The 17,282-nt window shown below is 47.6% G+C and overlaps 1 gene segment (V, D, J or C); it reads left to right on the top strand.

Moving 5' to 3' along the window:
- The first annotated feature begins 260 nt into the window (after positions 1-260).
- Positions 261-16,814, top strand: LOC125446522 (Ig gamma-1 chain C region-like). The segment is given in 6 exon segments: positions 261-496; positions 2,375-2,752; positions 5,371-5,688; positions 7,943-8,263; positions 9,673-9,991; positions 16,561-16,814. Coding segments are annotated over 6 exon segments (1,377 nt in total).
- Positions 16,815-17,282: the final 468 nt, after the last annotated feature.

Here is a 17,282-nt window from a genome sequence, read left to right as displayed (position 1 = left end):
TTTTACCCATTTACATTTGTTCAGCATCAAAACAATGTTCCAAAAATACGTGCAGTAATTTTCCACATTGCCCATATGTTTATCTTTCAGAACGAGCAGGAAATGTAACAAGAGCAACAACGCACTTGTTCCAAACCCAGTACAATGAATATAATTCAATGAATTGCTCAGTTTTAGAGGAAAGTTTTCCTGTTCAGTACAAGGTACCATTGGAGTTATTTATGCCAGACTTCACGAGTGAACGATTAACCTGTACAACAGTCTGTTGCAATAGGTGAATCAGACTGGGAAGGGGTCCATGGCAGATCAATATTCAGCAACCAACTCTATCTTACTTTCAGTTGAGCCACTGAACCACTCGGAGGCAACCAAATGCCTCTCAGTCATCTCAAACAGGCCTAAGATCCAAAGCTAATCACAGATTGCCATTTGTGAAGAATTTGCTGCAGAGCTCAAAGAATGTGGCCAGTTCTGTTCTTGCTCGCTGCCCTTGCAGGTAGGTTGCCTGGTGGGTGTCGTTGGCCTCTTTGACTTTTGTCCTCCCTTTCCCCTTCTCTTTGGCACTCTTGGAGCCACGTGAGTCTTAATGGGACAACGGGTCAATGTTGGTCCTCACCAAAGGTGGGTGTGGGCCTAGAAAGCGATGGGAGACAGAGGGGAGCGTGATCCTGTCTGTCTTCACCTGGTCTTGTCTCCACACCCTCACCCCTCCTCACGAAAGTTGGGCTCACCGAGCGGGGAGCAGAAACGGACTTTGGGGAGGAGGGGAGTGGGGAGTGGAGAGCTTCCAATTTCTGCGTATGGTTCCGGTTTAGACTCTAGATTCTAAATCCTTGCTCAAGCACAGAGTAAACACTGATTTATTGTACTTTGCAGCTTTTGAAAGAGAATTGGACAATTAACCAAAGAGAAAATAAAATTGCAGTATTTTGGGGTAAGGCGGAGGGTAATTGTGGAGAAATGGGCCAAACTGAATTCCTGTTGCGGAAGGCCCACATGGAAAAGTTGTGCCAAATAGCACATTCAGCGCTGTACGCATTCTGCAGTCCAATTCCACATCTTCAATTTGTTCTTCAAAACCAGATGCAGCAGACCCTGGGTCTCATACTCTGTAGAAAACTCTCCTGAACACACATCAGGAACCCATAGCCCTTTCTGCTGGCACTATCCCAGCTTTGATTCAGATAGTTCAAGTCCCTCATTCCCGCTGCTTATTCTGTCATTCTGATTCTCATTTTCTTTCAGATTTGTCCCTCTATACGTTTCGTATTTTCCCCTGAAAGCAGGATAAGGGCAGAACCTAGGGAGCTGAGGAAGATATCAACAATCCAGATTTCAAACACAGTAATCCGTAGGGCATCCCCAAGGTGCCAGTGGGTGCAGAAATAGGAGATTGGAACAACTCAGAGCACAGGTGGAGGGTTGGTGCAGGAGGGAGGTTTTGGATTCATTGGTTGTTAGGGTGTGCTCAGGCCTGACAGTTTGCTTCTGAGAAAAACAGCATTGAGATCCTTGTGAGGCAGCTTGCATATCAAGTAGATGTTAAGCAAACATGGCAGCGTTGGGCGAACAAGGAGGTCATACTGGAGATGAAAGATACACAGAGATTTGGCAAAGACAGGTAATATTAAAGGAGGAAATGATAATAAACAGGATTGAGATCACAGTAAACGGGAGTGGAATAAACCAAATTCAGTTTATTGTGCATGAATAGTGTGTGATAAATATGATTCCCAGATTACTGGGACAGTTAGTCCCTTTGAAACCTGATGGTGGGACAACAGTGAGGACCTGAATCCGGGAAGGGCAGGACTGGGTGTTGAATACTCCTGGATACAAGCTGTTCTAAGAAAAATGGGAAGGAATGAAAGCAGAAAGGGAGGCAAATCTGAACATGACAGTGTGGACAGAAGCATCAAGGAGAGAATATGTTTGGTTAGAGTTAGGGGATGACAGAAGAATCATTACATTGCGTGGTGTATTCTACAGGGAACTGGCAATGGGAAAGGTACGGACGGACAAATCTGCAAGGAAATGACAGAATTTTAAAGCAGCTGAAACGGAACTATCCAAATATAGACAGGGATAGTACCAGCATGAAGAGCAGACAGAGCCATGTGTTCCTGAAATATGTTCAGGAGAATTTTTTTACAGAGTAGGGTTTCAGTTCAGTGTGGATAGAAGCCCATTGCTATCAAGTATTTGGAGAAGTCTGATGTTTGTGAAATGCACTTTATTTCAATGCAACACCTTCTTAATTCTATAACTCGCCGTGTCAAAACAAACAATTTGGCATTTCTTTGGCGTCTTTGCCAATGACTTTAAGTCTGGTTGACGGTGAGCTGACTCATGAATGTGGTCTTTTTCCTTGCAGGCCCTTTGATAGCTGATGACACTCTCTATATCTCGCCCATATCTCTGAGTCGCTGGGAAAATGAAACGGTGACGTTGAATTGTTTCACCTCCAGGACCATGGATAATTATTACCTCATCTGGGGATCCGCCAAGCCGGGAGATCTCATGATCTCGTGGATTCTTTACTGGATGCCGGGATCGAGTGCTGCTCTTTACCCATCCGTGGTAAGCGATCGTTTTATTGGCTCAAAGGACTGGACCAGCAAGAAGTTCTCACTGACAATAAAAGGTCTCCGACAAGAAGATTCAGCCAGATATTACTGTGGCAGCTCTAACACTTACTTCCCATTCAGCACAGACTGGAGTGGATGTGGAGTCACACTCACTGTTAAAGCAGGTAGGTCATTTTTGACCCTGTCTCTTCTTATGCCTTGCTGTCTGACAGAACTTCATCACGTGATTCACTGGGACAATGTCAAGGTGGGAGTGGAAAGTGACACTGCCTGATCAAGGGCGCCAGCCTTCAAACGTTTATGAGTTGAGCCTTGCTATCCTGTTGCTGCAGACTTGTCCTTAAGCCCCTTCTACCTGTAAATGGGATTGTCTTGGTCTCCTGGCCAACATTCAAAGTCAATCAAGCCATACCGCACAGAAACAGATCCTTCAGTCCAACCAGTTCATGCTGACCATAATTCCAAACAAAACTAGTCCCACCTGCCTGCTCCTGGCTCATATCCCTCCAAACCTTTCCTATTCATGTCCTTATCCAAAGGTGTTTAAAATGTTGTAATTGTACCCACATCCACCACTTCCTCAGGAAGTTTATTCCACATGCAAACCACCTTCAGTGTAAAAAAATTTGCTTTTCATGTCTTTTTTTAAATCTCTCTCCTCTCACTTTAAAAATTTGTCCCCTTGTCTTGAAATCCCGCATCCTAGGGAAAGGATTCTATGTAAAAGACCACTAATTCTATGTATACCTCTCATTGTTTTGTATAACTTTGATAAGGTTGCCTCTCAACCTCCTATGCTCCAGTAAAAAAAGTTGCAGCCTGTTCAGCCTTTCTTTCTACCTCAAATGTCCCATACCCCGAAACGTTCTGGTAAATGTCTTCTGAACCCTCTCCAGTTTAATAATAACTTTCCTATAACTGGGCAACCAGAACTGGACAGTTTTCCAGAGCAGGCCTCACCAATGTCCTGTACTACCTTATCATGACTTCCCAACTGCTTTACTCAAAGGACTGAGAAATGAAGGCAAGCGTTCTAAACGTCTTTTTATACCAAACTGCATTCAGAGGTTGATCGTTGCTTACTCCATAGGCCTCTGACAGAGCACATTTTCACTTCCCATTCGGCTACAAAACATACCCTAGGCCAGTGAGCATTGGCTCTGTATTTAATTGCAACATCCTGTACAAACACAACCCCTCCTCCTGCTGCCCTGAATATCTGTACCCAGCGACCTTTCAGAGTGTGGCACAGGAGTGTTTCAGTGTGGCTTGTGTGAACATCTCTCAGCAGGTGCACTTTAAACTCTCAGCCTCCCCACGTCAGCCACAGAGCTGTTCGCAAATGAGTCCCAGTGCTTCCCACCTTATTGCAATTGTATATTAGCTAATTACCCAACAAATATACAAGCACTTTGATCCTGCTCCACCGGGCACTAAGACTGTGGCTGATCAGATTTTGACCTTAGCTGTACTTTCCCACCTATTCCTGATAATCATTTAATCTGTCAGCATCAATCAAGTATCTCTCTATCTCTGCTTTATCAACATTTAAAGGTTCTGCATCCACTGCCTTTTGTGGAAGGAAACGCCACTGACTCACAACCGTCTGAGAGAAAAACTCTTTGCTCTCTCTGTTTTAAACAGGTAGCCCCTTATTTTTAAACTTTGACCCTGAGTTCTAGATCCTCTCACAAGAGGATACATCCCTTCCGCATCCCCATGGTTAAGTCCCCTCAGGATTTTGTATGTTTTGACTAAGTCACACCTGACTCTTCTAAACTCCTGAGGATACAGGATGAACCTGTCGATCCTTTTCCCATGAGGCAATCTGCTCAATCTGACAGGGGATTCTGACCAATGAGAAGGCTCAGGAGTGGCAAAAAGCCAACTCCTGTTCCGATCTAAACAGGTCTGATATTCCCTTCTCACCTGGCCTTTTTCACCAACCCACCATCAAATAATTTTCAAGATGGGTCACTGGGCAATCATCAGGACCAGAATCACAGGCTATCCTCTGCCTTCTGATTGTCTACGTCCTTTGAGTCACTGCATCAATTAGAAACACAGGACATGGGAGTGGAATCAGGCCATTCGTCCCAATGGGGTCTTATAGACGCATCAGTACAATCATGGCCGATCTGGTTGTTGAAAGAACTTCAGATTCCTGGCCTCATTTCCCCAATAATCATTGCCTCCCTAATCTGTCACTCTTACTGTCACCCAGTCTTGAAACTGTTCAAGTGCTCAGACTCCACTCTTCTCTAGGGAAGAGTGTTCCACAGAATTAGCATCAGCTGACAGAGGAAATTCTCCTCAGCTCCGTCTGAAATGGGAAATCCCTTTATTCCTAAACTGTCTCCCAGGTTCTGGTCTCCCCCAGCCCTATTCCTCAGGGTAGATGCCTCTTTCAGTCACCCCCGAGTCTTCAATAAGTTGCCTCTTGTTCTTCTAAATCCCAATGTTACGGACGCAGTCTGCCCCAACCTTTCCTCATTGTCTAACCTCCCTCATCCCAGGAATGAATGGAGAGTGCCAAATCTGAATCTGTATCTCACACTGTTGCATCCTTCAGGCTGAGCTCAGGTGACTGCACTCCCGTCCCAGGAGGTCCATTGTGCCATGCCAATCTGCACATTGGTTCCTGAGGCCCACCAGCATAATATCTTGCCACCTTTGAACATGACAGAGGAGCTTCAGCCTGGCGCAGTGAATCTTTGCAATATCAGTGTCAGGCCGTAATTAACTTGTTGGCCACTTAGTAACAGATTCTTTTCCATTTCAGCTCCTTCAGCATCTCCTCCGTTGGTTTATTTCCAAAACCCACACCCTGAGGATGTCTTTCTCCAGAAGAACATCTCACTGCTCTGCGCAGCAGAAAGCTTCTACCCGGACGACCTCTCATTTACCTGGCGTGTTGATGGTGAGCAGGTCTACAGAGGGGTCTCGCATTCTGCCTCACTTTTGGGAGACAATGGCACCTACACAGCGATCAGTAAGCTGGTGATCGATACATCCCAGTGGATCAAAGGATCTATTATCAGCTGCCAAGTATCACATGGGGCACTGCCTTCACCCATCATCAAACACATAAGTAACACTGGTAAGTAACACACTGGCAAAGCTATTTCTCACCAGACTCACCTGCTCACTCCAATTTCATTGAATTCAAACAGTCCATTCCAAATGGCACCAGTGCCCATACTTCACTCCTACGCATCCTCTCCCCAAAATGATTTCCAACAACACAGAGCTTCTTGCCAGTTTTCCTCATCTCATACCTGGATGTTAGGACAATGCAAATGATGACACAGCTTATTAACAGCCACTCGATTGGCTATCCGCCTTCCCATCCACTCCCTCCACCACAAACGCTCAGTAGCAGCAGTGTGTACCATCTACAAGATGCATTCAAGCAACTCACCAGGGGTCCTTAGACAGCACCTTACAAATCCACGATTACTTCCATCATGAGGGAGCAGATCCATGAGAACACCACACCCTGCAAGTTCCCCTCTGAGTCATTTACATAGAACTACAAAATGTTGGAGCAGGAGCAGGCTGTTTCAGCCCTTTAAGCCCACTGTCCCATTCAACATGATCGTGCCTGATCATCCAACTCAATACCCTGTTCCTGCTATCTTCCTATTCCCTTTGATCCCTTTAGCCATGAACTTTCTTGAGAACATTCAGTTTTCTTTTGCCTCAACCACTTCCTGTGATAGAGAGTCCACAGGCTCCCCACTTATCTCAACCCGAAATGGCTTACCCATATGTACCCGATATGAGCAGCACGGTGGCTCAGTGGTTAGCACAGCTGTCTCACAGCACCAGGGACCTAAGTTCAATTCCACACTCGGGCAACTGTCTGTGCTGAGTTTGCACATCCTCCCCGTGTCTGTGTGGGTTTCCTCCAGGTGCTCCAGTTTCCTCCCACAGTCCAAAGATGTGCAGGTTAGGGGGATTGGCTAGTCTAAATTGCCCATAGTGTTCAGTGATGTGTAGATTAGGTGAATTATATAGGGATGGGTCTGGGTGGGATGATGTGTGGATTTATTGGGCTGAAGGGGCTGTTTCCACATTGTAGGGATTCCACAAAGGAAAAAAAGGAAATACTTTTAAATTGTGACCCCTGGCTCTGGACTCCCGGACATCAGGGACATTCTTCTGTGTTTATCCTGTCTAGTCTGGTGGAATTTCATCACTTTCAATGAGATAGCTCCCCACCCTACTAAACTCCAGTGAATAAATGGTCTCTCTTAATATAGCAGTACTGGAATCAGACTTGAAAATATGTCGCCATTGCTTCAGTGTTACTGGGTTAAAATCTTGAAACTCCCTTCCAAACAGCATTGTGAGTGTTTCTATATCCCAAGGACTGCAACAATTCAAGAGGGCAGCTCATCAGTCTCTCCACCTTCTTCAGGTCAATGGCCACATAGAAACATAGAAGGTAGGAACAGGAGGTTGCCATTTGGCTCTTTGAGCCTGCTTTGCCATTCTTCACAATCGTGGCTGATTGTGCAACTCAATAGCCTAATCCTGCTTTCTCCCCATAACCTTTGATCCCATTCACCCCAAGTGCTATATCTAGTCACCTCTTCAATACATTCAATGTTTTGGCATCAACTACTTCCTGTGGTAATAAATTCCATTGGCTCATCACCCTTTGGGTGAAGAAATGTCTCCTCATCTCTGTCCTAAATAGTCTACCCCGAATCCTCAGACTGTGACACCTGGTTCGGAACACACCCACCATTGGGAACATCCTCGCTGCATCTATCCTGTTAGAATTTTATAAATCTCTGTGAGATTCCCCCTCATGCATCTTAATGAATGCATTCAAAAATACTTTCCTTGCAAAGAGGGCAATCTAGTTGCTTTGTGAAGAAGGTGAATGAGTCTCAAGTACTGGAGTCATTCCAGGAACAACTTGGCACCATCATGGGAAAATAGTCAGATGGATACAGTATTCTTAAAAGACACGCAAATAGTTACAACTAGCTCCAGGAGTTAGCTAGAGGGGTGAATAATTTAAACTGTCAACCTTACTTTTGAGATTTTCTAATCAACATGTCCAGAAAAGTTATGACACATCCCTGGACCAGGTAGGACTTGAACTTGGGTCTCCTATTTCACAGGTAGGGACACTACTGCTGCGCCACACAGATAGTATGCTATCACAGGATCAAGTGATATGAGATGGCCCATTGCTGTATGTCATCATTTCAGTGGTAATGGTAGCCTCATGGCCACTGGATCTCAGTGTGAATCTCCTAGTATGGCCTTTCTTGCCAGGATACCTTGTTGATTTGCCACTTTACTCTGAGACAGACTCAGTTGTGATTGTTACACAGAGCGGTACCCCATGGAGCCAAAGCTGTATCTCCTGTCACCGACTTTAGAAGAGCTCGTGACAATGGAAAAAGCAACCCTGGTCTGCCTAGCAACTGGCTTCTACCCAGCAGAGATCTCTTTCCATTGGTTCATCAATGGCAATCCAGTGGTCGACAACATCAAGACCTACCCACCAATTCTCAATATCAATGGCACCTACTCTTCCCAGAGTGAACTGACCACGTCCGATCAAATGTGGAACCGGGGTACAAAATATACGTGTGAGAGTCAACACATGTCAGTCCCAGACAGCATCATTCAAACCATCAATAAAACCCGGGGTAAGACAGTACTATTTCAGGGTTTCTCTTTTTACCCCCTTGCTGTTCCATTGCAAAGTAACCAGGTGTTCTTCCACAAATAGGCCATTTGATTGATACATCTCTGACTTGATCACGGAATACATCGGCAGGGATATCAGGTGAGGTGGGGAATGGATGGATAACAAGTGATCAGTGCATGGAATTACTCGGAGAGGAGAACAGATGTAGATAACAGAGAAATAGACAACAGGTGGTAAATATACAGATATCAGGATAGTGGAGAACAGGCAGTATATGTACAGGTATCGGGATAATGGAGGACAGCCAGTAAATCTACAGGTGTCAGGATAATAGAGAACAGGCAGGAAATATACAAGTATTGGGGTGTTGGTCAGGAACAGGTAATAGGTTTATAAGTATCAGCATAGAACAACAGGCAGTAAATGTATGGGTTTGTTGACGGGAGAACAGGTTGTAAATGTACAGTTATCAGAGAAATTGTGAGCTGAGCAAGACTAAGTTACCAAATACATAAACCATCGATTGTTGTAAATGGTGCTAATTCACTGCTGGTACAACTGCTTTTATTCTAACAATCAGATTGAATTGCATCTCAGACAGTTGATAAAAAATACCTAGATTTGTGCATTGACCACCGGTTATATACCCCTCACATATTCCGGCATTAACTGCCTGTTATACACTCCCTTGCATATTCAACACTGACCACGTGTACCACATCCCATCTCATTTTCAGGCAGTGACTTCCTGTTGCACATCTGCTCTCATGTTCAGGCACTGACTGCCTGTTACACATCCTATCTCACAATCAGGCACTGATGGCCCATTACACACCTTGTCTCATTTTCAAGCATTGACTGCCTGTTGCACATCTGCTCTCATGTTCAGGCATTGACTGCCTGAAACATGTTCTGTAAGATATTTGTACACTGACCTCCTGTAACTGTGACTGGAATTCAGTAACAGGTCAGGTCTATGTCAGGCAGCCGATGTAATCCTGCTTTGTCAACTCAGTGAGGTAAGCATGCCTCTGGCTGGGGTAATGGGAACTGCAGATGCTGGAGATTCCGAGATAACAAAGCGTGGAGCTGGATGAACACAGCAGGCAAAGCAGCATCTCAGGAGCACAAAAGCTGACGTTTCAGACCCAGACCCTTCAGCAGAAAAGAAAAAAGCTTTTTCTCTGATGAAGGATCTAGGCCCGAAACGTCAGCTTTTGTGCTCCTAAGATGCTGCTTGGCCTGCTGTGTTCATCCAACTCCGCACTTCGATGTTTCCGGCTGATTTTGTTTTTGTGAACACAAGGTTTAGTGAGTCAATAAAAATGCTCAGGTAGAGTTAACAGTGGCGTTGACCTTAAGGGAAAATGTCTGTTGATTGAAATGTTTTATCTCTGCCTGTAACAGAATTTATTTTCCTCCAACCGACGATAACCCCCATCAAGGTTCAGTCACGTGACTCCCGTCGGCCACAAGCTGTGACGTTGGCATGTTTTGTTTCGGGGTTCTATCCCGCCGGGATCTATGTGAACTGGAGAACAGAGAGGGATTTGCAAGTTCCGGGCAGCGTGACCAACTTCCCAGTGGTGAGGGACGTGAGTGGGACCTACAGTACAGTCAGTCAGATGACCATTGCCTTTGTGGATGTGGACCCCGGTCAGACGTATTTATGTGAGGTCAGGCACGAGTCTCTCACCAACCCTTTAATGGAACGGTTTCAGATAAGGTAAATGCCTCAAAATGATGGGACGTGTAAACAGTGATGAGCTGGCCTTAGATCAGTATTTTACACCTCAATGGGAAGCCAGGTTAGCTGTGTCCTGTGTGAGTGCTAATGAAGAGGGCTGCAGCATCACCAATCCCTTCACACACTCCTCAACATGAATCTTCACTAAAACCTTCACACACTCCTCAACCTCACCCGAACTACTTCCCTCACAAACAGTCCTTCCCTCACACACATTCCTCAATCTCACCCTCACGAACCCGGCCAAACTCACTCATCAACCTCACCCTCACTAACCCCGCCAAACTCACTCATCAACCTCATCCTTACTAACCCGGCCAAACTCATTCCTCAATCTCACCCTCACTAACCCGGCCAAACTCACTCATCAACCTCACCCTCACTAACCCGGCCAAACTCACTCATCAACCTCACCCTCACTAACCCCGTCAAACTCACTCATCAACCTCACCCTCACTAACCCGGCCAAACTCACTCATCAACCTCATCCTCACTAACCCCGTCAAACTCACTCATCAACCTCACCCTCACTAACCCGGCCAAACTCACTCATCAACCTCACCCTCACTGAACCCGCCAAACTCATTCCTCAACCTCACCCTCACTAACCCGGCCAAACTCACTCATCAACCTCACCCTCACTAACCCCGCCAAACTCATTCATCAACCTCACCCTCACTAACCCCGCCAAACTCACTCATCAACCTCACCCTCACTAACCCGGCCAAACTCATTCCTCAACCTCACCCTCACTAACCCGGCCAAACTCACTCATCAACCTCACCCTCACTAACCCGGCCAAACTCACTCATCAACCTCACCCTCACTAACCCGGCCAAACTCATTCCTCAACCTCACCCTCACTAACCCGGCCAAACTCATTCCTCAACCTCACCCTCAGTAACCCGGCCAAACTCACTCATCAACATCACCCTCAGTAACCCGGCCAAACTCACTCATCAACATCACCCTCACTAACCTGGCCAAACTCATTCCTCAACCTCACCCTCACGAACCCGGCCAAACTCACTCATCAACCTCACCCTCACTAACCCGGCCAAACTCATTCCTCAACCTCACCCTCACTAACCCGGCCAAACTCACTCATCAACCTCACCCTCACTAACCCGGCCAAACTCATTCCTCAACCTCACCCTCACTAACCCGGCCAAACTCACTCATCAACCTCACCCTCACTAACCCGGCCAAACTCATTCCTCAACCTCACCCTCACTAACCCGGCCAAACTCATTCCTCAACCTCACCCTCACTAACCCGGCCAAACTCATTCCTCAACCTCACCCTCACTAAACCCGCCAAACTCATTCCTCAACCTCACCCTCACGAACCTGGCCAAACTCATTCCTCAACTTCACACTCACTAACCCGGCCAAACTCACTCATCAACATCACCCTCAGTAACCCGGCCAAACTCACTCATCAACATCACCCTCAGTAACCCGGCCAAACTCACTCATCAACATCACCCTCACTAACCCGGCCAAACTCACTCATCAACATCACCCTCAGTAACCCGGCCAAACTCACTCATCAACATCACCCTCAGTAACCCGGCCAAACTCACTCATCAACATCACCCTCACTAACCCCGCCAAACTCACTCCTCAACCTCACTCTCACTAACCTGGCCAAACTCATTCCTCAACCTCACCCTCACTAAACCCGCCAAACTCATTCCTCAACCTCACCCTCACGAACCTGGCCAAACTCATTCCTCAACTTCACACTCACTAAGCCTGCCAAACTCACTCATCAACATCACCCTCAGTAACCCGGCCAAACTCACTCATCAACATCACCCTCAGTAACCCGGCCAAACTCACTCATCAACATCACCCTCACTAACCCCGCCAAACTCACTCATCAACATCACCCTCAGTAACCCGGCCAAACTCATTCCTCAACCTCACCCTCACTAACCCGGCCAAACTCATTCCTCAACCTCACCCTCACTAAACCCGCCAAACTCATTCCTCAACCTCACCCTCACGAACCTGGCCAAACTCATTCCTCAACTTCACACTCACTAACCCCGCCAAACTCACTCCTCAACCTCACTCTCACTAACCTGGCCAAACTCATTCCTCAACCTCACCCTCAATAACCCGGCCAAACTCATTCCTCAACCTCACCCTCACTAACCCGGCCAAACTCACTCATCACCCTCACCCTCACGAACCCGGCCAAACTCACTCCTCAACCTCACCCTCACGAACCCCGCCAAACTCACTCAATAAACTCACCCTCATGAACCACACCCAAACTCACTCATCAACCTCACCCTCACGAACCACACCCAAACTCATTCCTCAACCTCACCCTCACTAACCCGGCCAATCTCATTCCTCAACCTCACCCTCACTAACCCGGCCAAACTCACTCATCAACCTCACCCTCACTAACCCGGCCAAACTCATTCCTCAACCTCACCCTCACTAACCCCGCCAAACTCACTCATCAAACTCGCCCTCATGAACCACACCCAAACTCACTCATCAACCTCACCCTCATGAACCACACCCAAACTCATTCCTCAACCCCACCCTCACTAACCCGGCCAAACTCACTCCTCAACCTCACCCTCACTAACCCGGCCAAACTCACTCATCAACCTCACCCTCACTAACCCCGCCAAACTCATTCCTCAACCTCACCCTCACGAACCTGGCCAAACTCACTCATCAACCTCACCCTCACTAATCCGGCCAAACTTATTCCTCAACCTCACCCTCACTAACCCGACCAAACTCATTCCTCAACCTCACCCTCACTGAACCCGCCAAACTCATTCCTCAACCTCACACTCACGAACCCGGACAAACTCATTCCTCAACCTCACCCTCACTAAACCCACCAAACTCATTCCTCAACCTCACCCTCACTAACCCGGCCAAACTCACTCATCAACCTCACCCTCACTAACCTGGCCAAACTCATTCCTCAACCTCATCCTCACTAACCCCGCCAAACTCACTCATCAACCTCACCCTCACTAATCCGGCCAAACTTATTCCTCAACCTCACCCTCACTAACCCGACCAAACTCATTCCTCAACCTCACCCTCACTGAACCCGCCAAACTCATTCCTCAACCTCACACTCACGAACCCGGACAAACTCACTCATCAACCTCACCCTCACGAACACCGCCAAACTCATTCCACAACCTCATCCTCACTAAACCCGCCAAACTCACTCATCAAACTCACCCTCACGAACCCGGCCAACCTCATTCCTCAACCTCACCCTCACTAACACTGTCAACCTCATTCCTCAACCTCACCCTCACTAACCCGGCCAAACTCATTCCTCAACCTCATCCTCACTAACCCGGCCAAACTCACTCATCAACCACACCCTCACTAACCCCGCCAAATTCACTCATCAACCTCACACTCACTAACCCAGCCAAACTCATTCCTCAACCTCACCCTCACTAGCCCCGCCAAACTCACTCATCAACCACACCCTCACTAACCCGGCCAAACTCATTCCTCACCCTCACGAACCCGGCCAAACTCAATCATCAACCTCACCCTCACTATCCCGGCCGAACTCATTCCTCAACCTCACCTTCACTAACCTGGCCAAACTCACTCATCAACTTCACCCTCACTAGCCCCGCCAAACTCACTCATCAACCACACCTTCACTAACCCCGCCGAACTCATTCCTCAACCACACCCTCACTAACCCGGCCAAACTCATTCCTCAACCTCACGAACCCGGCCAAACTCATTCATCAAACTCGCCCTCACTATCCCGGCCGAACTCATTCCTCAACCTCACCCTCACTAGCCCGGACAAACTCATTCCTCAACCACACCCTCAGTAACCCGGCCAAACTCATTCCTCAACCTCACCCTCACTAACCCGGCCAAACTCATTCCTCAACCTCACCCTCACGAACCCAGCCAAACTTATTCCTCAACCACACCCTCACTAACCCGGCCAATCTCATTCCTCAACCTCACCCTCACGAACCCGGCCAAACTCACTCATCAACCTCACCCTCACTAACCCGGCCAAAGTCATTCCTCAACCTCACCCTCACGAACCCGGCTAAACTCACTCATCAAACTCACCCTCAATATCCCGGCCGAACTCATTCCTCAACCTCACCCTCACTAACCCGGCTAAACTCATTCCTCAACCTCACCCTCACTAACCCGGCCAAACTCATTCCTCAACCTCACCTTCACTAACCTGGCCAAACTCACTCATCAACTTCACCCTCACTAGCCCCGCCAAACTCACTCATCAACCACACCTTGACTAACCCCGCCGAACTCATTCCTCAACCACACCCTCACTAACCCAGCCAAACTCATTCCTCAACCTCACGAACCCGGCCAAACTCATTCATCAAACTCGCCCTCACTATCCTGGCTGAACTCATTCCTCAACCTCACCCTCACTAACCCGGCCAAACTCATTCCTCAACCTCACCCTCACGAACCCGGCCAAACTCATTCCTCAACCTCACCCTCACTAACCCGGCCAAACTCATTCCTCAACCTCACCCTCACTAACCCGGCCAAACTCATTCCTCAACCTCACCCTCACTAACCCGGCCAAACTCATTCCTCAACCACACCCTCACTAACCCGGCCAAACTCATTCCTCAACCTCACCCTCACCAACCCGGCCAAACTCATTCCTCAACCTCACCGTCACTAACCCTGCCAAACCCATTCCTCAACCTCACCCTCACTAACCCGGCCAAACTCACTCATCAACCTCACCCTCAGTAACCCGGCCAAACTCACTCATCAACCGCACCCTCACGAACCCGGCCAAACTCACTCATCAAACTCACCCTCATGAACCACACCCAAACTCACTCATCAACCTCACCCTCACGATCCACACCCAAACTCATTCCTCAACCTTACCCTCACTAACCCGGCCAAACTCATTCCTCAACCACACCCTCACTAACCCGGCCAACCTCACTCATCAACCTGACCCTCACTAACCCGGCCAAAGTCATTCCTCAACCTCACCCTCACTAACCTGGCCAGACTCATTCCTCAACCTCGCCCTCACTAACGCGGCCAACTCATTCCTCAACCTCACCAACCCTGCCAAGCTCATTCCTCAAATTCACCCTCACTAACCCGGCCAAACTCATTCCTCAACCTCACCCTCACCAATCCCTTCACACAATTCTCAACTTCACCCTCACTAACCCGACCAAACTCACTCCTCAACCTCACCCTCACTACCCATCCCCCACCTCACTCCTCAACCACACTTTCACTAACCCCCCCAAACTCACTCCTCAATCTCACCCTCACTAGCCCCGCCAAACTCACTCCTCAACCTCACCCTCACTAACCCCGCCAAACTCATTCCTCAAGCTCACCCTCACTAACCCGGCCAAACTCATTCCTCAACCTCACCCTAACCCGGCGAAACTCATTCCTCAACCTTACACTCACTAACCACCCCCAACCTCATTCCTCAACCTCACCCTCACTACCACCCTCACATACTCCTCAATCTCACCCTCACTACTCCCCTCACATAGTCCTCAACCTAACACTCCCTACTTCCCCCAAACTCACTTCTTAACCTCATCCTCCCTACTGCCCTCATATACTCCATAACCTCACTTTCATGAAACCCCTCACACTCCTTAACCTCACCCTCACTACCACCCTCACATATGCTCTTCAACCTCATAATCCCTACCACTCTCATTCATACCATAACCTCACACTCACTAAACCCCTCGCACTCCTTAACGTCATCCTCACTACCCTCTTACACACTGCTCAACCTCACCCTTACTAGCCCCCTTCCACGCACTCCTTAACCTCACTGCTGCTCTCACACACTCCATAACCTCACAGTTACTAACCCCCTCACATTCCTTCACTTCATCACTACCCCCTCACATACTCCTCAACCTCATCATCACTAAACACCCTTCAACTCACTCTTCAACCCCAATGTCACTATTCCCACATACACTCCTCAATCTTGCCTTCACTAACCTCTCACCCTCGTCACCCTCACTCATTCCCCCTCACACTCATTCCACCCCCTCATCCTCACTCTCCCTCACCTTCGCATCCCCCTCACACTCATAGCCATACACTCCCCATACACACTCACTTCCATAACCCTGACTCCCCTTCTCATACTCACTCCCCCTCTCACCATTACTCTCTCCCTTATTCTCACTACTCCTCTCACCCTCACTCCATCCAGAATTGGAAATATATCGTTGTTCCTTCACTGTCGCTGGGTCCAAAACCAGGGCCAATATGTGGACATATTTGCCCTGGAAAGATGTCATCTCACCACTGCCTGCCTAACATTCTTCCTGTGCCCTCTGAATCTAAATCCTGTGATAGAAGATCAGAGGGTAACAGTCTCAGCCCAATAGTAACTAAGCCCCCTAAGTGGTCAATCAGTGACTATTTAATGGCCTCAGCTTGGCTCCCTTCTTCAGTAGAAATTATGCTCCGTTAACGGCCGATTACGAACCTGCTCTTGAACCAATGTTTCTCTTTCAGTTGACATTCCTACCAAGGACTGATCCAATCATCTGAAATCTTCATATGTCTTCACCAGTGAAACACTGGAGTGACATTCCCAGTCGGAAACAGACGGAGCTATTCCATTCTTCTCCACTCATGGTGATTTGAAACTATTAATAATAAAAGAATATTTTCCCCTTAACTGAATGTTAAACAAACTGATCTCTGAGGGTTGTGAATTCATCTTAGAGATGTTGCAAGCATTAAATAAAAAAAATTCCTTGGCTTAATTATTTGTTCAAAGTAATATAGTGGCTTTAAGGGGTGAGTAAGCTCAAGGGCCAGGGACCAGGGTGCGACCTTTCTGCTAGCAGTTAGGTGGGGATGGGGTTGCAGTGAGCGTGTGGAAGAATATGATGATCTGGCCCTCTACAAGGACTGAAATATCCAGCTGGCGAACAAACCTATCTTCGAGTTTTACAAAAGCTGGACTCACCGCATTTATTTGTCGTGAATAAGAGAGGTAATTCTGCTGTGGGAAGACATCACAAAAAAAACATATTAGGGGTAGGGAACAGCTCCGTACAAATGCGAGACTTTCTTTCAGCGATAATCAGTGATTTTTGAGGAAGATTTGAGTTAGTGTAATTCCTATCCTTCGCTCCCAGGTGGCGCTGTCGCACATTGTAAGCCATGTCACTTCAAATGACGATAAAACAGACCAACAACCTCTTGTATTCATCTAGCGCCTTGGACAT

The sequence above is a fragment of the Stegostoma tigrinum genome, chromosome 34 (assembly GCF_030684315.1).
Source record: "Stegostoma tigrinum isolate sSteTig4 chromosome 34, sSteTig4.hap1, whole genome shotgun sequence".
In the NCBI taxonomy this organism is placed as follows: domain Eukaryota; kingdom Metazoa; phylum Chordata; class Chondrichthyes; order Orectolobiformes; family Stegostomatidae; genus Stegostoma; species Stegostoma tigrinum.
Note: the sequence above shows the minus strand (reverse complement) of the source record. Positions and strands in the feature narration are given on the sequence as shown.